General features: G+C 41.8%; 1 protein-coding gene across 2 annotated transcripts in view; it reads left to right on the top strand.

The window, feature by feature from the left end:
• Positions 1-19,022: 19,022 nt before the first annotated feature.
• Positions 19,023-25,225, top strand: part of ST6GALNAC5 (ST6 N-acetylgalactosaminide alpha-2,6-sialyltransferase 5) — a 170,060-nt gene continuing 163,857 nt past the window's right edge. For both annotated transcript variants that reach the window (XM_047085354.1, XM_047085356.1), the window contains exons 1-2: positions 19,023-19,037; positions 19,882-20,106. In XM_047085354.1, the coding sequence (XP_046941310.1) occupies positions 19,023-19,037; positions 19,882-20,106 (240 nt within the window). The remainder of the gene's footprint in view (positions 19,038-19,881; positions 20,107-25,225) is intronic.

Here is a 25,225-nt window from a genome sequence, read left to right as displayed (position 1 = left end):
GCCCAGCAGGCAGGTGGCCGGCCCGTCTGCACAGGACGAGGGCGGAGGCCGGCACGGGCGGGAAGCCTCGGAGCGCCGCGGTCCCCAATTCCGGTCCCCGGTCTAGGTCCCCAGCTCTCTCCCGCCACAGATAAACCAAGAAGGCCACCGCCGCGGTCACGTGTCCGAGAGTCCGCTCGGTCACCTGTTGTTTGATTTTAACGTATCCACCACCTAGGTGTTTATCAGTGGGAGAGCTTTTCAAAATATCCAATCTGCCATGCTCCCAAAAGCCTAAGTCTATGCTTGATTTCTTATCTTAAAAAAAGGAAGCATTTCTTCTTCCCGTTCCCTCTCCTCTCCTTCTTTCCCTTTGCCTTGGAGAAGTAGCATGAATCAAGTTACAGAGGGGTGGGCTGAAAGACAGCAGGGCCAAGGAGGTGACCATAGGTTGGGGGACAAAGGAGGCAGTGGTATGGAGGAGGTGACAGTGGAACCAAGAAGGCAGCAATGAGGCTAAGGACTAAAGGGACAGCATGATCTAAAGAGTAGTAACATGCGCAGGATTGAATAAACACATATATTCAAAATAATGGAAACCAAGTTTCTCAATGTCAGAAAAAGGATTAAAAATATAGAAAAGGGAAAGACTAGAAAGATCTCTAAGGTGCTGGATTGGAACTGGAAGTATCAGTGTGAGCTCATGGGTTTTTTAATAGGTATATAAATAAATATCAATGTACATGTATATATACATACATAATTTATAAAAGATATATTTATATCTTAGTTCTGTCCACTGACCCAATATAAATAAATACATCACACACCAAAACCTTGGTTTCTAAATACCATTCTACATTAGAAGGAAACAGGTCTCCTTGAGAAAATAAGTAATTCTGGGGCACCTGGGTGGATCAGTCAGTTAAGCATCTGACTCTTGGTTTAGGCTCAAGTCATGATCTCACGGTCCATAGGTTTGAGCCTCACGTTGGGGATTCTTGGGATTCTCTTTCTCACTCTCTCTCTGCCCTTCTCCCTCTTACTCTCTCTGTCTCTCTCTCAAAATAAATAACTTTAAAAAACTTTTTTAAAGAGAAAATAACTAATTCCAAGGGGGAGCCAAGGAAAATATGAGACAAATCTGGAATATCTTATTTGACCAGAATTTAAGGAATGTTCAAAGAATGACAAAGATATGTCAAAGCAACAGAGAGGCCAACTTGAAGAGGCTTCTACTGTCAAATCTCAGACATTATAAGCATCAAAATAAATACTGATTGAGGCGCCTGGGTGGCTCAGTTGGTTAAGCATCCAACTCTTGATTTCGGCTCAGGTTATGATCTCATGATCTATGGGATTGAGCCTCATGTGCCGGCAGCATGAAACCTGCTTGGGATTCTCTCTCTTCTCTCTCTCAACACCTGCCCCCCCCAAAATAAATAAATAAATATTTATATAAATATATAAATATATAAATAAATACTGATTAAAATCTATAATTGCGTAAAATGAAAATCCATGAGTCCACACTGATATATGAATAAATTAAGATGGATAATTTCTCCCTTATAATAGAAAACCAACTAATAAATACAGAATGAAAGGTGGAAATAGAAGACACCTTCCGGCAATCAATATACCAGCAATTGCCTAAGGCAGAAGTTGTCTTGAAGGTAAAGTCTGGTGGGTGATGGTTTGATGAGGAACAAGATAAATACTTATCAATTACAAAAGGAAAAAGGGTAATTTTGCAGTAGATAAACCTGGAAGCCACAATCATGACCAAATGGTTCAGGTTAACATCAACAGTGTTGAATCAATTCAACAATGTGTGCTTTCTGATGTGATAAGCCACCCAGAGCACAGCTTTATTCCTGCAAAGAATGTATGTTCAAGCCTAGTCATGAGGAGACACTAAGTGGACACAGACTGTGGGGCATGCTAACACTGCGTTGTCCAGTATGATAGCCACTTGGCCATATGTGGCTACTGGGTCCTTGGAATGTGACTAGTTCTGAGATGAGCTGCACATACACTGGATTTCAAAAACTTTGTATGAAAAAAAAAGAATGTAAATATATAATTTTTATACTGACTACATTTTTAAATGATAACATTTTTAATACAGTGGATTAAACAAGTATATTATCACTATCAATTTCACCTGATTCTTTTTATTTTTCAAATGTGGCTACTAGAAAAGTTTTAAATATACACATATTTCAGGGGTGCTTGGCTGACTCAATCTATAGAGCATGTGACTCTTCATCTTGGAGTTGTGAGTTCACACACACACACACACACACACACACACACATAGGTTCATGTATTGAACAATGCTGTCCTACAGAATGAAAGGGCTGCACTGTTTAAAACTATCATGGATGAAGAACTATTCCAAATTGAAGGACACTAAAGAGACAGGTCAATTAAATGCACAGGTTGGGTCCTTCCAATTTCCTTAAGACCAGACCGAGACATGAATGAATTCTTTGTAAGAATACCATATATATGTGTGTGTGTGAGTGCTTTCCATTCCTTGTAAGAATACCACATATATATGTATACATATATATGGAGAGAGAGAGAGAGTAATGTGGTAAATTATTAACAATTGGGAAGTCTGGGTGGAGGAAATATAGGATTTTTTTGTTCTATTCTGTTAACTTTTGTGTTAAGGTTGAATTTTTTTAGAATTAAATATACTCATGGGTAAAATAAAACATAAAAGGGAAGTAATGATAGAACTATAACTCCCCAACACCACAGCAATGCATCACCTCTGTAATCATCACTGTCATATCAGTACAGTGGCTCACCGTCCTCTGTGATTTAGACAATACATGATGATTTGTATACAACTATTGAGTGGCAATTAAAATTCTACTATGTTGTCTCCCATTCAAGAAAACAAATCAGAATGAAGTAGACAAGATGCCCCCAAGAAAGGGCAGCCTTGAATCTTCTCTAATTTATAAAAGAAGCAATGCATCTATAAATCTTGACATTTCAACTGATATTAGTATCAAATTGCATATGATAGTCAAGTATGCCAATCACTCTACAGTTGAGAAACTGTTGGCTTAGTTCCATGGCGCAGATATTGGGAATCACCAGGTAAGGACAAAAACCCCTTCACAATCAATTTTATACTAACTGTTCTGAGGTACATGAGGTTATCCAGAATCACAATGCTATTGGAGACCACCATTATTTTGCTCACATCTTCCTTATGTCAGGAGTAACTGTCTTTCCCTTTCCTACCTTCTTTAAAAGCTTTTCTATTCTGACTTAGGGTTATTAGATTCCAAGTCTCTGATTGACACAAGACAGAATGAATTTATTGGAAGAATTGAGGACAGTGCCCAAGATGGAAGGAATATTAGAAGAATCAGGCACAGAAGGGGCAAGAACCAAGATAGCTCCAGAGATTCTGGTGGAAGGAACCAATCATGGGTGCTCTTACCCTGGGGATGAGTCCAGTCCAATCATCTTTGTATCACTCTACTCAAGCTCTCATGTCCTGAGAGGGAAACTCCTCTTGGCCTAGGACATGTGTACCTGGTCATGAACTCACTTACTGGCAAAGAAGGGCAGGGCCCCTTGACTTGAGAGTGCCATTTAATGACATGAATGGAAGACAAGTAATTACCCTCCCCAAAACACCCCAAGGAAAATGGATTATGTGCAGCAACAAAATTAACAAAACTTACCTCTGTAATCTTCAAGACTTAATTCAAGCAATATGTTTATCAGGTAAAATGATGAAACCACAAAATTAATAAAACTTACCTCTGTAATCCTTAAGACTTAATTCAAACAATACATTTATCAGGTAAAATGATGAAGCGACATCAAATCAAAAATATATTCATACCTTCCCTCACAAAAGTAAGTCTATGCCAATGTAATATAACACTATTATACAGACTCCTATTCTCCATTCAGCTCTTATTCCAAAATTGAGCTGGGCTAAAATTCTTATCTTCTTGTGAGAGGCTGGTAGAAAGTTTAAGTTAGAGAGTAACTGCCTTATAATCATTTGGGACTTTCCTAGTTCTGTGCATAGGACAATTCTGTTTGTAATAATGGTCTATTTCCTGTATAACTAATAATTGAAAATTTTTCATTTTCTTTTACATAGTGACTGAAAAACCAACTCTAAATATTGTTTTTTACCAACCTCATAATAATACAAATATTTTTTAGGTTTTAGTCTCCAATTTTTGTGTTAGTGTGAGATTTTACTATGTATACCCACACATATGTATGTATGTATGTATGTATGCATGTATGTATGCATGTATGTATGCATGTATGCATGCATGTATTCATTCATCCACCCATCCACTCACTCACCCACTCATCTGCCTGCCTATCTATCTATCTATCTATCTTTATATACATACATCCACACATCTAGCATCGCTATAGAATAGCAAGGAAAGAAATACATCTCAAGTCTACACATTCTGTGCTCTTTTTCCTTGAAACATCAACTCATTTGTTGATATTTGGCTCTTTGCCAAGTTAATTGACATGACACAAGCTTTCATTCTTGAGCGATTTGAGCCCTTGGTAGACCTGTCTATGTAGTTTTGTGACAGTCTTCCATTAAGATTCCATGCAGCATCTACTGTTTCCATCTTTATTTCTTCCTACTCTATGTAGCAGCCATCCTACTTTACCTTGCTACCCTAAGTCAACCAGCCCAGCTGAAATACAATACCTTTCAGGGTGGTTGCCTCAGGGCATGAAGAATCTGAAAAGGCAAGGCAGCATTCACAGTTTTCATTTCATGGTAGCGATTTTATCTCCTGGTAAAAATGGAACCCAGAGTCATAAGGACAGGAAGCATAAATGTGGCTAGGAGTGATGCAAGGCATCACTCCACTCTAGCTGTTGGTTTCAAAATGTCTGTATCTTGGTCATAGAAAGTAGGAGGAGGAAAAGAGCCTGTATATATTGATCTCTGACTTACAGCAGCCTATAGGATAGCACACTAACTTTATAGGATGTTGGATTCAAACAAGAACAGCAATGTTTAATATTCCATACTTCCAGGGGTGCCTGGGTGGCTCAGTCAACTCCACTCAGCATCCAACTTCACTCAGGTCATGATCTCACGAATTGTGGGTTTGAGCCCCACATCAGGCTCTATAGCTGACAAATCGGAGCTGGAGTCTGCTTCGGATTCTGTGTCTCCCTCTTTCTCTGCCCCTCCCCTGCTTATGCTCTGTCTCTCACTCAAAAATAAACATTAAAAAAAATATTCCATACTTCCACTGTAGAAGACTTGCTGCTTCTGCGGGTTGAGAAATATGATAGTACCATTGATTTCCATATCTCATTGCCCTTTATTCTGCTGTGATGTGCACCCATTGGTCCAATGTTACGTAGACCATCATAACCCTACATAAGACATTGGTTTGCTGGTAAAGGCATGATGGGTGAGGAAACCAAATCCAAATCCTCTTACAATCCATAAGTATTATTTTTTCCATTTTACATATGAGGAAACTGAGATAGAAGTTAAATAATTTGCTTGAGGTCACATAATGAGTAGCAGAGACAGGATTCACACCCACCCACAGTCTGGATGATTGTAACCACTAGGCCTCTCTTTGGAGAAGTTAGGTGACTCAACCAATGAACTAAACAGGACATTGGTCCTTTAATTACTGCCTTATCACTCTATACTCTCTGCTATACTACCTGCCTGCTTGGAGGGTGCTGGAAAGAGAATACCAAGGATTTATAATCTGTAGGAAATAAAGAGTAAACATTCTTTACATAACCATCGAAAGTACTAAACATATCATGCTGTTTATCTTACAAAGATGAGATGTGAAACCTCATTAATTTTTAAGTAGCATAGATTTAGTAGCATAGATTTTCACCAAACAGAAATAAACTGAAATCACTGTCACCCTCCTATGTAAAACCTGTCAGTTATTCCTCACTACTTTATAAAAAAAGAAGTCCAAATTCATAGCCAAGCAAACTTCATGAACTGACTCCTACCTACATCACCACCCCACCCCAACCCCATTGCTCCTAGTGCACCTTCACTCCAGACTCCAGACATACTGAACTAAACACACGCTTTCCATGTCCCTGGGCATTTGCATAAGCTGAACCCTCTGCCCAGAAAGCTCTTCTCCTATTGGTTTAGGCCAGTTTTCCTGGCTGCCCTGGCCCTACATAGTTGTATTAACCAAGTTTCTTTCTTTTTTATGTTTTGATGCTTTGGGGCCTTGCTTACCCTGGAAGACTGCCCCTGTAAGCATGAGCTAATTCCTAGAGAGCAAACAAGTAGCCTAGGAGCATGCTTTTTTGTATGTGACAGGCAATCCAGAGTCCATTCCCCTAAATGCCTTCTCTATCAGCTCTCAACTACTTGCCCTAATCACTCCAGGACCAGATACCAGACAAGGGACAGTCCCTCTGCCCTAGAGTCCATTGAAATTATTCAACTAGCCCATCCTACACTTGCTTACTTGGCCTTGCCCAAACACAGGAAAGGCTCTTGCCCACATACCCACCTCCTCCCACCTTCTGACCAACCCTGGTGTTTTCCCATGTGGCCCTCTGTGATATGGTATGCCCCCTTCTTTGGGATCTCTGAGTATAACAAAGTATCTTGCAATGGCGATCACCTCCTGATTGGTTGGCCTCATTAGACCTAAATAATATTGAAACCCACACTTTAAAACTCGGTGAATTGATGGCTCCTCCTTTTTTGCTGCTGCGATACCATGGACATGTTGCTATTATGGTACTTTCTATCCACCACACTGCAATCCTTTATTGAAGTCTCGCTACTGGCAGCCTGTGAGTTTCCTGAGAAACTTTCATCTTCGTATTATCAGCATCTACCATGCTGCATGTCACATTGTAGGTTCTCAATAAATGCTTGATAAGTAAAGCAATTAATTAATTAATTAGTCCTAGAAGCTGCTGCATGTCAAGTCACTCTGATTCAAATCTTATCACTTTTCAATTAGCCTTTCCACTTACGACATATATAAATCCAGGAACCAAATTTTAGATAAATTAAAACTTAACTCCTTGGTGCATATGACCAGTTAATGTAAGCGTGGAATGATGCCAACCATAGTAGCAAATGTCCAAGTTGAAAAAAAAAAAAAGTTTTACAACTATGAAATATTATTATTAGGTACAAAAATGTGTGTGAAAGAAGTTCTGAACAAAAGTGCAGAATGGAGCTTTATTGCCTCAATTTTATACCATTCGTCCCAACCCCATGAATCTGAGGGTTCATAAATTCTATTTGATGATAACTTACAACAGGAAGAAATGATCTCCATATATTTAAGCCCTGATGTATAACAATGCATAAATTGTAAATGATCTTACAGTGTGTAGTTTCAGCTACCGTATTTTTTAAAGAGGAATGGAAATCATGTGTGACTGATGGCCTACTATGTGCCAGGGCCTGTGTCAGGGGTAAAATGAGTTACAAAGGTTAAGCCTCATGATAATCTTGCAAGTGAGGCACTTTGGCAGACCTGTCCCTTCAGAGACATTGTGTTGAAGGAAATCCCAGCCTTCTATCTGACTTGAAAAGGCAAACAAATTCACATGAGGAATAGCCCTAGTTGATAGGAGATGGAAAGGAGGTTCTGGAAATAGAAAATGAAACAACACATGCCTCTACAGGAAGAAGACAGAAACATTCCAGAACACATATGGATATGTGGGAAAAGACACCAGTGTCTGGATTGAGACGATACAACAAAGAAGTGGTCATCCGCTGCCCACAGGGACCGAATGGGAAGGGCCACCTGAGGGGCCAAGAGAAATGACTTAGGAGTTGGACATATCACCGTGTATAGCTGGGCTTCTACTTCAGTACTAGCAAACCCTAAATACCAGAGCCATGGCTGATACATAATGTTACACCCCATCAATATTTGCAGAATGAACATTTTTCAAACAGTTTAAGTTGTTATTTAAGTACAAATTTTAATGTAAAACTCTCTGGTTGTCACTGACATACCCTTGCTAGGATTTCATAAAAGCAGGTCCAAAAAACCTGTTGTCATGGCTCCTGTCTGTCATCTTGGGAGGTGCAGCTGTTTATTTGAGAAACAACAGGAGAGGTAGTTATTTCTGAAGTATCCAATAGGACATATAAGGCAAAACAAACAGAACATGTGTAGGTATCCATCCGCTTGTTTTCATTTTTTATTAATGTTTGTTTTTTCTCTACCAGTGTTAGGAAAGTCAGTGGTTTCCTAGTTATGTTTGTTTTCTGAGGAGATGCCCCCATGGCTTCCCACTTCTATGTCAGCCAGGACAGTTCCAATTTTAATTCGTATGGTGAGCCTCCAGGAAAGCTATTATTCTAACAACGATAATAGTTGACAGAGTTGGGGTTTTTAAATTTCATTAGATGTGAGGGTCCAAATATTGATACTGCCACTTAGTAACTGGATCTTAGGCAAGATATCTTGCCCATCTATGCTTCAATTTTCTTACTTGTAAAAGGAACAAAACAATAGTACATAACTGAGGGTTGTTACACGGATTAAGTCCCTAGAAAATGCCCTGCGTGTGTTAGGTTCTATCATCATTACCTCATTTAATCCTTAAAATTACCCCTCTGAGGAGGACAGTATTACTGTCCCCTTATGTGGATGAGACAAGAGGGGCTTACAGAGATTTAGTGTCTCGCTCAAAGTCATAGTCCATAAAAGGCAGAGCTGGGATTCAAACACGAATCTAGGTGACAGTGGAGCCCTTACCTTTACACAGAGGTGAAGTGTAGGTGAAGTCCACAGCTAAAAGGAAATTTGAAAATCATACATTCAGCTACAAGGAGGACACAAAGTTCAAGCTGACTTTTTTTTATGATGTTGACTTTTTAAAAGTTTAACATTTCAATGTTGCTGAAATAAAATCAGCTACTTTAAATGGCATGTGCATCATTTCCACACAAAGATTTCACAGAATGATATAAATTAGTGTGGGAAGAGAAGCAGAAAGATGCAGATAGATCAATCATGCCTTTTACATTAGCAGAAATATTGCAAGGACCCTCAAGAACGCACTCACAAATTCATTTTGAAAACTCCTTAACTGGCTTCCCCTCTCGCAGCTGCTACCCCTTGTGGTGTGTGCTGCATTAAAAGAATTAAAAAACCTGCCTTCTATGCAGGCCCAGCATCACCCTTGACTTCCTGGGTTAGCCAGGAGCACAGGGAGCTTTGCAGCACACATCCCCACTCAGCCTTCAGATGGCTATGCTACATCAGGTCCTACAGATATAGTCCTTTATCCTTCACACTTGGAGGAAAAAAAATGTGTTTCCTTTCATGGGGTCACAGTGTTGGCCCCTATTTATCTAGCCCCATTTTACTTTGAGATATTATAAATAATAAAACAAAAATCAACTCCTAATATAAAAATTTTTTTTTCAATGTTTTTTTATTTATTTTTGGGACAGAGAGAGACAGAGCATGAACGGGGGAGGGGCAGAGAGAGAGGGAAACACAGAATCGGAAACAGGCTCCAGGCTCCGAGCCATCAGCCCAGAGCCTGACGCGGGGCTCGAACTCACAGACCGCGAGATCGTGACCTGGCTGAAGTCGGACGCTTAACCGACTGCGCCACCCAGGCGCCCCAATCAACTCCTAATATAAAAGGAGTTTACTGAAGTTTCTTGGTCTTTCTTTATAACTGTTGGCATCCCCTCAAATGCTCCAAAACTTCATAGGTCCGTAGGGTTTACGAATCCCCCACAAATATTCACCACGTCCACCCTAACTGAGCTGTGTGGTAGCAGTAAGATTTTTCCAGAGGAAAGTGGAAGAGCCAAGTTCAAGATCTGCCTCTACTAAGTGGCTGTGTGACTTCAGATAAGTTGTGTTAGCTCTCTCAGTCCCAACTTTAACAAAGTTAAAACAGCAATGATAATAATCATTCATCCATCCACCTAGTCACATTTACTAAGCACCTACTGTTTTCTAGTATCTGCGAAAACAAAGGTGAACAGTACGAAATTTCTAAATTCACCTGCCACCAATCTCCATCAGAAGACAGACATCTAAACAAATCAGGAGTGAGGAAAAAAGGAGGGACCCTGACAAGAGATGTTTCTCTTTGAAATAGCAGCTGTGGAGGTAGTAGGAACTGACCACGAATAAGAGATTCCTCAGTTGGAAACTACGTTTCTACCTTACAAGGTTATTGGGAGGTTCAAACAACATAAGGAATTTGAATCCTTCAAAAACTCTGAAGAGCAATTTCCATGTGTGGCAGATGCTGTGGGTGCCCTGCCCACATCCTCTGCCTTTGCCACTTCAGTGCAGATGGGGACTTAGAGCTCCAGCACCTGCAAGTCTCAGCCTGAGGGACTGTTCCTGCCTCCAGAGCCCGCCCGCTCTGCCACCTGTCAGCAGGTGGTGTGTGCCAAGGAATCCACGGCCACCACTCCACACCCAGAGCAGTCCTTAACCAAACAAACAGCACTACTCCCTCAGCCCTCAGGTGGAATAACCAACGACTAAGTTGTGTACTAACTGCCAAAATTTCCCCAGGAGGACTGAGCCCCAGTTGTCTACAGGAGTCGCTTGCTTGATGACAAGCCATCTATTGGCCACCATCCCCCCCGTGCCACTTCCCTACTCCCCCACTGGGGTTTTCTTCACCTTCCAAAGAAATACTTGCACATGGATCCTTATCCCAGCGTAGGCTTCTGAGAGAACCCAAACAAAGACAAGATGTAAGCCATTTTTTATTATTATACTATATCATTTTGAAATGTGGCCAGAATTATACACACTATTTTGCATGGGAAAAAGCACGGCTTTGTATTTATAAATCCTCTTCTGCATAGTTAGGATTTGATCCACTTTAGCCATTATAACATAATACCTGCCTAAGAATTTCTTGAATCCATCCGACCCACACTGCTCTGGCTGAAGCTTTTATCTTTCACCCGGATTTCCACAACATTATCCTGGCTGCTCTCTCTGGCTCTAGTCTTTCCCCCAACAAATCCTTCCTTCTCACTGTCTCCAGAGACAGCCACTAGAAAGTAATTCTGACTAGACCCCTCTCAGCCCAAATAGCACTATTGTGCAAATTTTAAAAGGCTTCTGTTACTTACAACACTCTACTTCTATCTAATGGAAAATTGTTGTAATTCTCTGGTGTCTATAGAGCAAGATGCTTGATGGACAAACTAATACACAAATCTGCAGTGTCTGAGTTGTGTTGTGCCCACTTAAATGTGCATCCTTTTGTGCTGCACAACCTCTACAACTGTGCAGAACCAGCCTGGTTCTGAAAACTCCCTGCCTCACCCATAAAGTCCTTGTCTGTTCCTAGCACATAGCATGAGTTTCCTTGTTTCCATGCCTTTGTTTTTGCTGTCCTCTCTGCCTGGAGACACTGGTCTTCTCCTACCCTGTTTCTAGTGATTCTTTAAAACCAAGAGCACACTGTACACCCTGTATGTTAGCCAATTTGACAATAAATTATATTGAAAAAATAAATAAATAAATTTTTTAAAATGAAAAAACCAAAAACCAAAAAAAACCAACTGAGCATTGCCCTTTGCCAGAAATCATAGCTGAATCACTCTCATATAGCTACATGTCCCTCTGTGCCCCCTCTAATTCTTCATTTATAACTCAATTTTTATACTTTGAACCCTTGATTATAATTATCTGCTAATGGGTTTGTCTTCTGCATTCCCCTCTTTGCACCTGCAGCATCTAGGAGGACCTGGCCTGAAGTCAGAGCATACAGAAAACAGCAGAGTGTGGAATGCAAACATTATGAGGGAAGGGCCTGCAGTCAAATAGACCTGGTCAACTCTTGACCTGTCACTTTCTAGCCATGTGACCTTGGGCAATGATCTCACATCTCTCTATCTCAGTTTCCTTGCTGGTAAAATGGAAATAACATTATTACACATTAAATAAGTCGATGCCTATAATTAATATAATGCCTGATGGCAAGTACACAATGCATCTTCATTACTATTTTTATTATAAGCTCAATAAACATCTGAGAATTGATGTCCCTCTGTTTATATGAAGAAGGCTATAAAAACATACTTTTTGTTTGATCCATCCATATAGTCAGAAAGGTGGTGAACACTTTACATATGTTAGTATATTTTGTCTACACAACCACTCTCTCTTCCAGAAAGGTCTTACTACTGGCCGGCTACAAATGAGGAAACTTGAGAAGAGTTATCCGTGGATTGCTTCTGGTCATAGGTGAGTTAAGAGTCAGAGGTTGCATCAAATCTGGCCTGTGTGGTTCCCAGCTTGTGCTTCTACCCGAGCTTGAAAGCATAAAGGAGGAGACTCACGGTCCCACGGCAGGTTCCGAAAATGGGGGATGCCAACGGACCAGGCACAGGCAGAGATGTGAAGAGGAAACACAAAGTAGAGCAGCTTGTGTGAAGGCTCAGCTCACTCACCATAAATACCATGAATTCAAGGTGTCCCTGTAAATTTGAAATGTTTGTGGGTAGAGAGTCAGGAGATGAGATTAAAAGGGAAGAGTGGTCACACAGTGAGGAAGGGTCCTGGCTAGGCAAGGATTTCTTTATCTTGAAAACTTTCCAAAAGCAAAGAGGCATTGAGAGGACTGATGCCACCAGGTGCTGACCCGGAGGTGGAACAAGTGGAGCTCTCGTTCACTGCTGGTGAGAATAAAAAATGGTACAACCACCATGGAAAACAGTTTGACGATTTCTCCACATGTTGACTGTACACCTGTCACATGACCTGAACATTATGCTCCCAGGTACTTGTGCAAGAAAAAATGAAAGTGTCCATCTACAAAAAGACAAGAACGTTCTTAAGTCTCTTCCTAAGGGCCCCAAACTGGAAACGACCCGAGCACTCATTAATAGGAAAATGGATAAAAACAATTGTGCTCTTTTCACACCATAAAATAGTACTCAGCAATAAAACGGAACAGACTGTGAAGACACTCAACAACATGGGTAAACCTCAAAATATTATGCTAAGTGGCAGAGGTCAGACTGAACGGCATATATATTGTATGTCTTCCTCTATATTAAGGTCTAGAATAGGGAAAGTTAATCTGTAGTGATAAAAATCAGGACAATGTTTGCCTGTTTGCTTATTGGGTGGGGTTAGTATGACTGAAAAGGAAGCATGAAGGTATTGTCTGAAATGATGGAAATGATCTCTGTCTTGAGAGTGGTGGTGATTAGCAGGTGCACAATTTTGTCAAAACTCATCAAACTGTACACTCAGATTTTGTGTATTTGACTGTATGTAAAATGTATCGTAAAACAAGAAAAGTAGCAAAAAAAAAAAAAACAGATCACAAAACAAAGAACTGCCTTTGGTTATATTACCTCAAGATTGGGTGTAAACTATATTCTTATAAATCATATCAATTTAGAGTTCATTAGAAGAACTTGGTCATGGCACTCTTACAAAGCTTTTCTCTTCCTTCATTCTTTTACAAATATTATTTGTTTTAACAAATATTTATTTAGCTCAATGCTACCACTCAATATCTGGGTGACTTTGGACAAATGACTCTCAGGGCCTCAGCTCACTCATTTGTGAAATGGGGGCAGTAATAGTACCTACCTCATGGAGTTGTTGTGGTAATGGAAGAAGCTAATGTATGTAATACTCTTAGCTTTGTGTCTGCACGTGGTAAGTGCTAAACAAATGTTAGTGATTAATATCATTACCCTCAGTTATGTACCGGGTTTGTAGATTATAAACAGTAATAGGGCATAGTTCCAGTTCTAGAAAATGTATGATGTAGAAGAAAGGATGAACAATAAATACATAAATGAATGTGCTCAGTACAATCACAGAATGTGAAAAGTGCTTGGAGTACATAAATGACTAAATGTGTTGGAATGGAAAATCCATTCGAAATGAAAATAATCAGCCATCTAAATCAAATCAAGTTCAGATAGTCATTTATTGTTTTTCAGTATTATTGTTGTAACGATGCCTCCTATTCTTGCTGCCTGAAATTTGGAGCTCTGGGGCTCAGGCCTGTGACCTTTACTCTTCTGTGTCCTGGCTCATTCCTAAGTGACCTCATTCTTTCACGAGCTGTGATGCCGAGATCACATCTCTGAGCCCAGCATCATGGCTGAACTCCCACTGCCTGTGACATCTCATATGAGTACATCTAAATCCAAATTCTCCATTCTCAGCCACCCAGAACTGTTTTTCTTGCAGTGTTTCCCATCTTGGAGATAGCAGTTCCATTCTCCCAGCTGCCTTGCATTGGTCTGCCTCCTTTCCTTTGCTCCTATTGCATACCCAATAGCCAGCAAATCCTGAAACCAATCACTCTTTCCACCTAGACTACTACAATAACTTCCGAAGGGATCACACTGCTTCCACTCTTGCTCCCCCAAAGCTATTCTCAGCATAGCAGCCAGATGACCTTTCCAAAACATTAAGGATCCATGGCTTTCCTCCGCTTTAAGCCCTTCAGTGGGTTTCCTTCACACTGTCCTTTTCATGGCCTAGGAGGCCCTAGATGATCTGCCCCTCCACTTCCTCTCTGCCCTCCTCCCCTACCACTCTCTCTCTTGCTCCCTTCTCCAGCCACACCAACCTCCTTGCTATCTCAACATGCCAGTCAAGCTCTTCCCTCATGGACTTTGCACATGCTGTTCCCTCTGCCTAGACTGTTCTTCCTCTAGATACCTCGTGGATCCTTCCCTCATTTTATTCAAATCTCTGCTCAGATGTGAGTATCCTAACTAAAACAGCACATTCCACCCCAATTTCTAACTGCTTTGCCCTGCTTTTTTTCCCCTAGTGCCTGACATTCTATTTCATTGGTTTATTGCCCTAGCTTGAATATAGTCTCCTAGGGCAGAGTTCTTGCATGCTTTGGTCATAATTCCAGGGCCTAGAACAGGGTCTGCCACATAGTAGATGCTCCATTGGTATTTGATAGATGACTGACTATTAACTTATACAGAGTTATACAGTTCACAAAGCAGTTACATATATAATATCTTAACAAGCCTTCTAAGCATTTGTGGGATAGGCTCTGTTATATCCATTTTACAGATAAGTTATAACTCTGCTTAATATTGTTTTGAATATTTATTTATTTTGAGAGAGAGAGAGACTATGTGAGTGAAGGAAAGATAGAGAGGGAGGGAGAGAGTATCCCAAGCAGCCTCCACACTGTCAGCACTGAGCCCAATGTGAGGCTTGATCCCATGAACTGTGTGTTCATGACCTGAACCAAAATCAAGAGTCGGACGTGTAACAGACTGAGCCACCCAGGCACCACCACTTAGTAAGTCTCTTGTTCAAGGTCATGTAGCTCTTGGTCACATAGGCCAATCTCTGGTCTTTTGCCTTCAAACCCAGTTTATTAATCATGATCATAAAATATGACTAACAGTAGTTAAGAATCTGTTAGTGTGCTTTTTGACACTTGTAGTATCTCATTTAACAGTACTTTGAGGTAGGTGCTCTCATGATTGGCATTTTAGATGAAGAAACTAAGTAACTTACCCAAGGTCACAGAGCTGGTAAGTGGTAAAGTCCGAATCTGGGTCCTGGACATTTGACTCCAAGGAGTTGTTCTCAACCAACTAGCCCACTAGGCACAACTTGTGAAGTAAAGGGAATTAAGCAAACTGCAGAACACAGATGGACAAATTTCAAATTTGTTCTAGGACTTTCTGCCATTTGTGAGCTTTTTGCTTTTGTAGCGTTTAGTGAAACTTTTCTCTCCTTCTCTAAGATCAAGTGGAAAGCAAGTTGTATCTCAAATGCTATTTACATTATGTAATTTTCTGCTTTTCATCTGTCTTTGAAATGTTTGAAACACTTGTTTCTGAATTGTGAGGTCACTTAGGAATCATGGGCAGGGTGCAGGAGTTTCCAGTAAGTTTCTTCCTCCTTCAGTAGCTTCATGGCGCCTTTGTGGCCAAGCCCTACAGGCTGGTGCCCCCTCTGAGTTTCAGATTTCACCTCCTCCTCCTCACCCATGACATGTCTTGTAAATTCTCACCTTCAGTTTATCACATAACCTACATTGAGGAACACTCAATTTCTTGCCCTTTCCTTTCCTTTCCTTTCCTTTCCTTTCTTTCTTTCTTTCTTTCTTTCTTTCTTTCTTTTTTTTCTTCAAAAGTAGGAATCTATTTGATTGGATGTGATGGCACCAGAGGCAAAATGTGGCAAAATTTTAAGTGGTGAGAAATCTATCTTAGTTACCTGGATTCTGAGAAGCAAATTGTGATTCCCCGACTCACTTTGTATTGAACTGGACAAGTTAGATGAACTAAAATAGCTTTATGGCTTGTATTCTTGTCTCCAGGTCAAGCAAGTGTCTGCAAGCACTGCCTATTTTCTTCTTTTTCTGGATATTCAAATGATTAACTGAAAAGTGTGCATGAAGCTACACAAACTTCACCGGTGGGTACCTTGAAAATATCAAACCCCTTAGATCTTAAACAAGCACTTGGAGGTTGAAAAACAAATCAAGTATTTGTTTCCTAATTAGTTCTTTGTAACATAAAGGTTCATAGCATTTATGTGGGAGTAGACTGAGTTCCTTGGGGCAGCATGTGATCTGTTCGTCCAGGTAACACCAATGTCTGGCACATAGTAGGTGTTCACTAGAGTAGGTGCTGAACATGGTAGGTACTAGATAAATATATGTTGAATCTCTAGTGCTGCCTTTTATTGCCAACTTGCAGACTTGTCGCACACTTTATATGCATGCGCGCACACACACACACACACACACACACACACACACACACGGTTGTGAGCTCCTAGAGGAGAGGGGATCTGTGTCTTATTCATCCCTGCATTCCCTAATATAGAACCACCACATAGCAGGTGATAATTAAATGATCACTGAATTGAACAGCACAAGGATTTTAACTTCTGTTACTTGTTTCATCTGCCCTTCCCCCACCCCACCTTGTCCATTTTGCTCTCAGGCCAGACTGCCTAAAACCATCACATCAATCTAATCAAGTATTTGAAAGCCAGAGACCTTGAAATTATTTAAATCAAGTTCAGAATTACATTTTTAAATTTACTCTGGCCATCTCATAAGTGGATTTAGCAACTAGCTAACTGCCATCCCAGGAGGAAAAAAAAAAAAGCATAAGCCTAATGAATGTGGTCAGACATACCGTGTAACAGATGTCCAACGTGCTGCCATGAGCTTAAATCATAAATATGATGGCTCTGTTTGGCATAGCAAAATATATTAGACGTGTTTTATCGGTCACTGGGCAACTTGCTAGATGGGAGGGGAATGATCCTGAAAAATGCAGGAGCTTAGTGTAGCAGCATCTCAGAAGGAGCCCTGGAGAAACACAGATAATCTGTTTGTGATGATTCATCAAGTTGGTCCTTTGTTTCCCTAATTTGAGTGTCAAGTGCACCCATACAATAAAGAATTGCTAAGACCTGATAAGATTCTCCTCTGGCTGCCGCTTTTCCTGCCCTAACAACTGGTACTATTCATGCCTAAAGCACAAATTGAATAAACAGCTTCAAGGCTGGCAATGTTGGACCGTGTTTTGAATTTTTTGCTTTTCCTTAAAAGGCTAAATCCTGCGTGTGTCTTGCCTCCCCCTAAACACATTGCATTGATAGTCACTGTTGTACCAATAATTTTAACTTCCTTAATACTAAGTGTGGAAGGATGCCTCGTAGGTTAAAAATAGCTCCTGTTGTATCATCAGTGGAGCAATGGATTACTGAAGATTAAAAAATGATTGTAATGCCTTTTTTGGCCTTGAGAAAGCTCTTATTGTGCCTATGGTTCAGTTGGCCTGCTGATCATTTCCATCTCAATGTAATCTTTAACATTACACTGCTACAGGTGAGGTGTTAAGTAATACATTAAGACAACTATTCTCACTGATTAATTTCACAGGAAATATGTTTTAACTAAATTAGACATTTAACAAATGCCACTTGTAACTCAATGCGGGAGGGAGAGTGGCCTTACAACAAGCTGTTGACATGAATTTCCCAACATAAAACGGTAACTTTTAGAAATTTTTGATTGAAATTCTAAATGTGAAATTATGTACTGTCAGGGCAGTAGACCATTACAAGGAGAGCACCAAAGTCCTTAGGAGTCAAAAAATAAGCAGTAAGCAGTTTTATCTCTAGCAGCTGAAAAGCTTTCCTTAAAATTAAGAAGAATCTACAGGTCCAGTTAGTCATGTGACTGTGATGTGCCGACTGTTTCTAACACTTAAAAAATCATTTAGACGAACACTAGAAACCTCAAAGTTCTGATAAAAATATAAATTGTAATTTTTAAAACCAGTAATGAGTTAAATAATTTAGATGAAAATTTAAATATAAAGGATGCATGAGAATATTTGGAATTGAAAAGTAAAACTAAAGGAGATATCAGAAAGCCTACAATTGGGCAACTGAAATAATAAATAATTTTTTGGAAAAATTATTTCCTGACAGATTTCCCCATGCTAGGAACACAAATGCAAAAGCTATAAATAGGGCCACTGACATTTGCACAGTTGACTTCTTATCAAAATTACAAAACAATTTAGTTTGCAAATTTTCAAATGGCTATCATGTTCAGAATCCAATGGGGTTCTCCTTCGTTTTTACTTGATGACTTCATAAAAGATAAATAAGCCCTCGGACCAATAGGTGGGTACATTGGCACGGTTAACTCTCTCGCCCCAGAAATTCCACTCGGCTGAAAAGATTATTATTTGGGGGCGGGAAAGGGGGAGATGCAGAGGTCTTTAGGACCCAGCAGGCGGCGGCAGGCGGCAGTTGTGTAGATCACTGAGAGACTACGAGGGTCCGGTTCAGTTTTAATTCTGTCTCTAATCTCTGCAACAGCCGCGCTTCCTGGGTCCCGCGGCTCTCCTACCCACTCAGCCGCGGCTGGCAGCCGGGCGAAAATCAGAGCCACCTGCCCCCCCATCACCCACCATGGAAACCCTCCAAGAAAAAGTGGCTCCGGACGCGTGTGCCTGAGGATTCCTCACAAAAGAGGTGCCCAAAATGAAGACCCTGATGGTGAGTCATTTGTTGCAACTCCTCTGAGCAGAGGCGGGGACCCCGGGACGCAGCGTCCCCGGGGCGCGCGGGAGAGCTCCAGGGCGCCTACCCCTGCGCCGCGAGGTCGCCTGTTACAAAGGGACAACTTTCCACCTGCTCGGTGCCCCCTTCCGGTTCCCTGGTTCTGCCTGGCTCGGAATCCCAGAGCCGGGATGGGAACTCGGGTTGCCTCGGCTCCTGGATCTCGGGAGAGAGGTCTGGGGCCCCACGGAGAGCTGGAGAAGCGGTGGAGGGGTGGGCGCATGGTTCAGGGGTGGAGGATACCCAAAAGCAACAGCCTGGCAAAAACTAAGAGGGGCGGGGAGGGGGGAAACATTTGCAGACTTTCTTGGTTTTCTTGTCGGATTTCAAACTTGCAAGAATCGCCGAGGTAGAGCCCCGCGGGTCCAAGAAGGAGAGGGTGCAAGGGCTAGAGGTTCCAGCAGCGGAGCTGGGGGAGGGGGCCCCTCCTCAAAGTGCGAGCCCACCTCTGCCCTCGCGGCCGGCGCGCTTTCCCTCGCGTAAGCTGGGCGCCGCGCACCACCTGCCCTCTGCCGAGAGATCTGGGTGGTGGCGTCCGCCGAGAGCAGCCACGCTCGGGAGCATCCCCTGCCGTGCGCGAGAGGACGGTGCCTCTCCTGCCCCCGCGGCGCGCGGGGGGCTGGGACCCCGGCCACCTCCTTCCAGCCCCGGAACGCCGCCGTCACCTCCCCCCCCCCCCCCCCCATCGAGCGTCTGACCGCCTCGCGCGTGTCACCGCCGGCGCGCTCCTCCGGGTTCGGCTCTCAGCAGCTCCCCTCTGCTCTCTCCCGCCCGCCCGCAGCGCCATGGTCTGGCTGTGTGTTTAGCGCTCACCACCATGTGCACCAGCTTGTTGCTCGTGTACAGCAGCCTCGGCGGCCAGAAGGAGCGGCCCCCGCAGCAGCAGCAGCAGGCAGGGGCGACCGGCAGCGCGCAGCCGTCGGCGGAGAGCAGCCCCCCCTCGAGACCCCGGATCCCCGCTGCACCGCGGCCGTTGGACGGATACCTCGGCGTGGCGGACCACAAGGTGACAGCTCGCTCACCGGCGCGCGCACCACCCAGCCTGGGGATCCCGCACACCTGAGCCTGCCCCCTTTCCCGGGGCTGGGAGGCGCCGTGAGTAGGTGCCTTGAGGAGGCTGGAAGGGGGAGCGGAGCCGCCGGGGTGGGGTGGGAGAGTTCCTTCTCGGAATGAATTCCTGTTTGGAGACGGAGGTAAAGTTTTCCAGGGAATAGGGGTGAGATGAGCGGACCTAAAGCCCAGTATCGTAACAGGAACCGACCCCGGAGGTGAAACCCACTGAGTCGCAAAATTGCAGCTGCGGGGGTGGGTGCTGGGTTCCTGAAGCGTCGGGTTTGGCAGCCCAGTCGCGCCCTTGCTGGGAGGAGAGCCGGCGATGGCGCGAGTAACAGCCTGAGCGTTGCCCCGCTGGGAACTGGTGGGTGAGTGACTGCCAGTCCTCGGCCGCGGCGGCTCCTGCTCGAAGATTCCCCTCTGATCTCGGCTTCGGATTGCTCTGGGAAGAATTGCCACAGCCTTGGGGAGCGGTCCCAAGGCAGGCGCGGAAGGCTGGAGGCACAAACTCCGCTTCCATTGGCTTGAAACTCATCGTTGAGGGCCTGTTTTTCTCTGCCTTCTGGGAAGCCGTTGCATGGCTTGGCTAATAGTTAATAAGATGGATTTTTAAAAATTGAGCCTCCTTTCCCCCAAATAATAAATCTCTGGTTTCAGTGTGAGAAGCCTCTGGGAGAATTCTAATCAGGTTTCCTGATTCTGAAAAGATATTTTAATACAGCTTAAATATATTCCCCATTATTTGAAGCTCCTAATATGTTTTTACTAAAACACAGTTCCACTCTGTATCTGCTCTATAAAGGTTAGAGAGTTTCTTGAAACCACGCAGCTCTTCTGCTTTTTGTATTACTAGATTTTATGGTTATGAGCCAAAGTAATATTTAGTAGGCGGTCCTTTTGCTTGAAAAACAAAGATTGGCCTTACCGCGCATGAAAAAGTCAAACTTTTTTTTAAGTGGCAGTCAAAATATTTCCACTCATTTGTGCAATGCATACAGCCAAAAGGATTTTGGAGGGTCAAAAGGACCCAGGGTTGGGGATCTTTGGATACTTGTGGGGAAAAAAAAAAAAAACATACCATGAAACATGGATGGATGGTTAGATAGGTAGACTGATGGGTATAATGTATAAGAAATGCTAGATATCAAACAGTACTATTAGGGTGCGGAGATGAGAAAGTTCACTGTCCTGGAAGGTTTAAGGAAATTCTCTCTGAAAAGGTGGAATGTGTACTGGGGAAAATTTGGGGAAGCAGAAAAGAGGAAGGGATTTCATTAGGAAGTGATTTGGAGGTGGGGGGAGGAGCTGGGGGTAGAATCCTAAAATCAAAAGTAGAGAGGGTCATTAGTTTTATAAGAACAGCTTCAGTTTTCTCTTGGAGATGTTGATTGATTACACCCTTTATATCTGTATGTGCAAAAGCAACCCATAAGGGCTAGAGTTCTAGAAAAGTTTAGACATCTGCTTCTGACTGGATGGATGTGGTGTTTATGTGTAACTGGTATATGATGAATTTATTGAACTTAGTGGATTTTCATGGCTGTTGTTTAGTGAAAATGGCTAGATAGCTCTTGCGAAGCTTTGATTAATGGGGTGTGAAAAGGTAAATTTGCTGAAAGCTTTGATCTGCCTTTGGGAAGGTATTCCTAATACTTTCCTTTCTGTGTTCTCCTGCTGGACAGACACCAGCTAAGAACATTGATAGCATAAGGCAAAATATGATTCCCTCATATTTGTTTTCAAAACAGTGTCTATTTGCACAAATATATTATTGGATTCCATTTTCAATGTTTCAGAGCCTTATTTCATTACAATGAAAACCAGCCCTTTTTGGGAAGGAATATTGAAACTCCCATATGGGAGTTTGACATAATCTGCAATAAAGGGTTTTATAAATTGTAAAGTTGTTATATGGATGATAAATGTGTGTGAAAGTCCTTGGAATTCTTAGCAGAGAATTATAAATGTGACCAGGAAGGTCTCTGCATATAATTAATACCAACGGCATTCTTTCCTAGAAAACCAACGTGTCACCAAATTCCATACTCAAAGGATCAACAGCGTTTACCCTACCCCAAGCAAAAGAACAAATGCAAATCTTAAAATTTATGCCTTCTCTCCAGGCATTATCCCAATTGTCCCACTGAACTAAATATAAACTTCTACTCAAAATGTAATCACGTTACTGTTACTATCTAACTGACTGGAAATTGGGTGAAGTTTCATTTCTGATGGCTATAGGGAGGTATATGTGTAACGTGTATATGTCCTCTCCAAAAGTTGCTGTTTCCTTAGGTTTACTTGGGATCTTCCTATAGTCTTGCTTAGGCAGAGGTAGAAATTTGTTAGAATATTGCTAAGATTTTTTTTTCTGATTTACAAAGAATGAAAGATTTTCTATTCTTACTATGTTGCTAGATGATACCCTGATTGCTTTTTTTGTTTTTCCACGCTCATATCAGGCCTTAGAAAAATTATAGGATGTGCCGAATGTAATGACCACCAAGGCATATGCTACTGCATATTGAATCAGAATTCCAACAGACTTTTTATTTGCTGTTGATTTACAGAATCTGGAGAGAGTTACAGATACCATTTAGGAAAATGTTCACATCTCCATGGCTGGAGGTCCCAAAGTCTGATAAATATGTAGTGTTTATGTTCAGTTACATGATGGTATTAACATTATAACTCTAAGATTAAATTCAACAGGTGGTCCTAATCCCCAGCACCTGAATTTCACAAATCACAGCCTGTCTGCAATGATAGTCTTGTCTCATACGGCTGCAGACTAAATTACTGTTGAGATTAAATCACTATGTGCTTTTGTTGAAAGACATGCTGCAAGTCAAGCCAGTGATGAGCAATGTGTGTTGAAGCTTAAAATATCACTTTCCATGGTCATATTCTCTACTTCCTCGTTCGCAAACGATGTGAGCTGAAATTGTAATTCCAGTGTGACTAAGTGAAGGCTACTTGGAGTTTCTTGTGATAATGAAGACATTTCATTTTCTGTTAGATAGATTCTTTCTCTTCATTTCCAACCCTTTTCCCCAGACCTTTTCCCACAAATGTTTCACCAACTCATTTCAATCTTGTTACATGTCTGTCACTGCAGCTACTGTATCTGTATCCTGCCATTACTATGCTGGTCCCCATTTTTGGAAGCTGCTGATTTCTAACCAGATCAGCCAGACACAAGCAAAGACGACAATTTTCATGCATTTGGAAACTTGTATTTAGAACTATAATCACGCTTAAGTGTGCATTTGTGCACATAGACACACACAGATACACACACACACACACACACTAAATCAAGCAACCTTCACAGAAAAACTCCAATTTTTCCAGCAGAGTGGAAGGGGGGCATGGAATGCATTCTGTTTCCAGCCCGGATCTGGTCCGGGTAGATAAAGTCATTTGCCATCTGGTGGACCCTGTGAAATGAAACTATGAGCTGATTCCCATTTCCAATGGACAGGAGCCCTTATCACAGAAGGCCCACTTGTCACCTGGGCTGCCCTTTTCTAAGATGGCTTATGAAAGAGCAGTGATCAATGGGGTCTGAAGCTGAGCTGCTATCTCCTTGCTTCAGTAGGAGCTCCCAGGAATGGATTTTACACATACTAATAACATGCTTGTCCTTGGTTCTTTCCTTCCTTAAGCACTCAGTTATTCAGACAAAACGAAACTGCTTGGAGGTAGCAGTATGTTTGCTTTTAATTCACGGATGTCCAGTTGGAGTGATAGGACAGGTCAATGCAAGAGTTGAAAAATAATTCAAAACCAGAAAAAAAGGCACATGCCATATGACTTACTTTAGGATTGTGGCATAAGCATTCTTCCTTTAAAAAGCATATAAATTCTCAAATACAAGGTGGTCCCATTTATGAGATTCCGTTTTACAATATTTGAGGCATCCAATCAACGATAGATAATTTGGATCTTAAATTCAAAGTGACCTAAATTTTAGTGCTCAAGTACTACAAAATATAATCCGCCAATGGTGATGAAACCCTGTTATCACAAATTGTCAACCAAAAAGAATTATGAAATGAACTGTTTTTCATGGGTGAGGAGTTGCAGTAATGTGGTTGCCTTTAATAGGAGAAGTGTTCATATAACACTTATTGAAATACATAATCTTCCTTAATTCTGAGAGCCAGAAGTATTTCTCCAGCTTCCCAAGGAGTAATGCCAAGATACTCCCACACCAAAGCCCAGACCACACCTGGTAAATGAGTCTGAGCTGGTTCCCTCTCCATTTCTGGTCATTGTGGTCTCCTTGCTGATCCTTGAATCCTCATTTTGCCTGACGACCTTTGCACTTGCTGTCCCCTCTCCCTGGACAGCTCTTGCCCAAGATCTTTTACATGGGTGGCTCCTTCTGGTCGTTCAGTCCTCAGATCACATGTCTTCTTGTAGACCATACTGTTTAAATAGCTCAATCCTTAATAGTCTTCTCTATCATATTAGCCTCTTTTATTTTCCTTATATTAGTTAACAAGGTCTGAAAGAATCTTAAAGTCTCCTTGTCTATTGTTTGTCTTTCCCCCCCCCCCCGCCCAAGTAGAATCTAAGTGCTGTGATAGATAGCAAAGTATTTGTACATCTTGTTGACCAGTTTAACCCCAGGCCCTAGAATAATACTTGACACTTAATGAACACACAAGTATTTATTAAAGGAAGGAAGAAAGCAGAGTGTTTGGGGAAAGGGGGTTGTGGAGAGGGACAAAGCTACCTCACCATAGGTAAAGTCCTTCCCCTATAAGAAACATCAGTGGAGTCCCAAGGACCCAGTATGTGTATCTCATCTTTCCTACTTTGGTTTACCACTGCTACTACTGCTACTACTACTACTAATAATAATAATTATGGGAAGAAAGATGAAGAAATGATTTATAATATAAGAGTCTTTGGAAATGAGATTTGGGAGTTCACATTTTAACAGTCTTCCCTTTCAACTCTTAAGCACATTAAAGTTTGAGAACCATCATTTGAAATGTTTTTAATCACCATATGTAGTTCTGTAGCTAATTTGTTTCTGGGTTTTTGAACGATTCATAGCC

Source organism: Lynx rufus, unplaced genomic scaffold (assembly GCF_022079265.1).
Source record: "Lynx rufus isolate CCGP_SWC_20201006 ecotype Redwood Valley unplaced genomic scaffold, mLynRuf1.p SCAF_2, whole genome shotgun sequence".
Lineage (NCBI taxonomy): Eukaryota > Metazoa > Chordata > Mammalia > Carnivora > Felidae > Lynx > Lynx rufus.
This window is presented reverse-complemented; position numbering and strand designations above follow the sequence as displayed.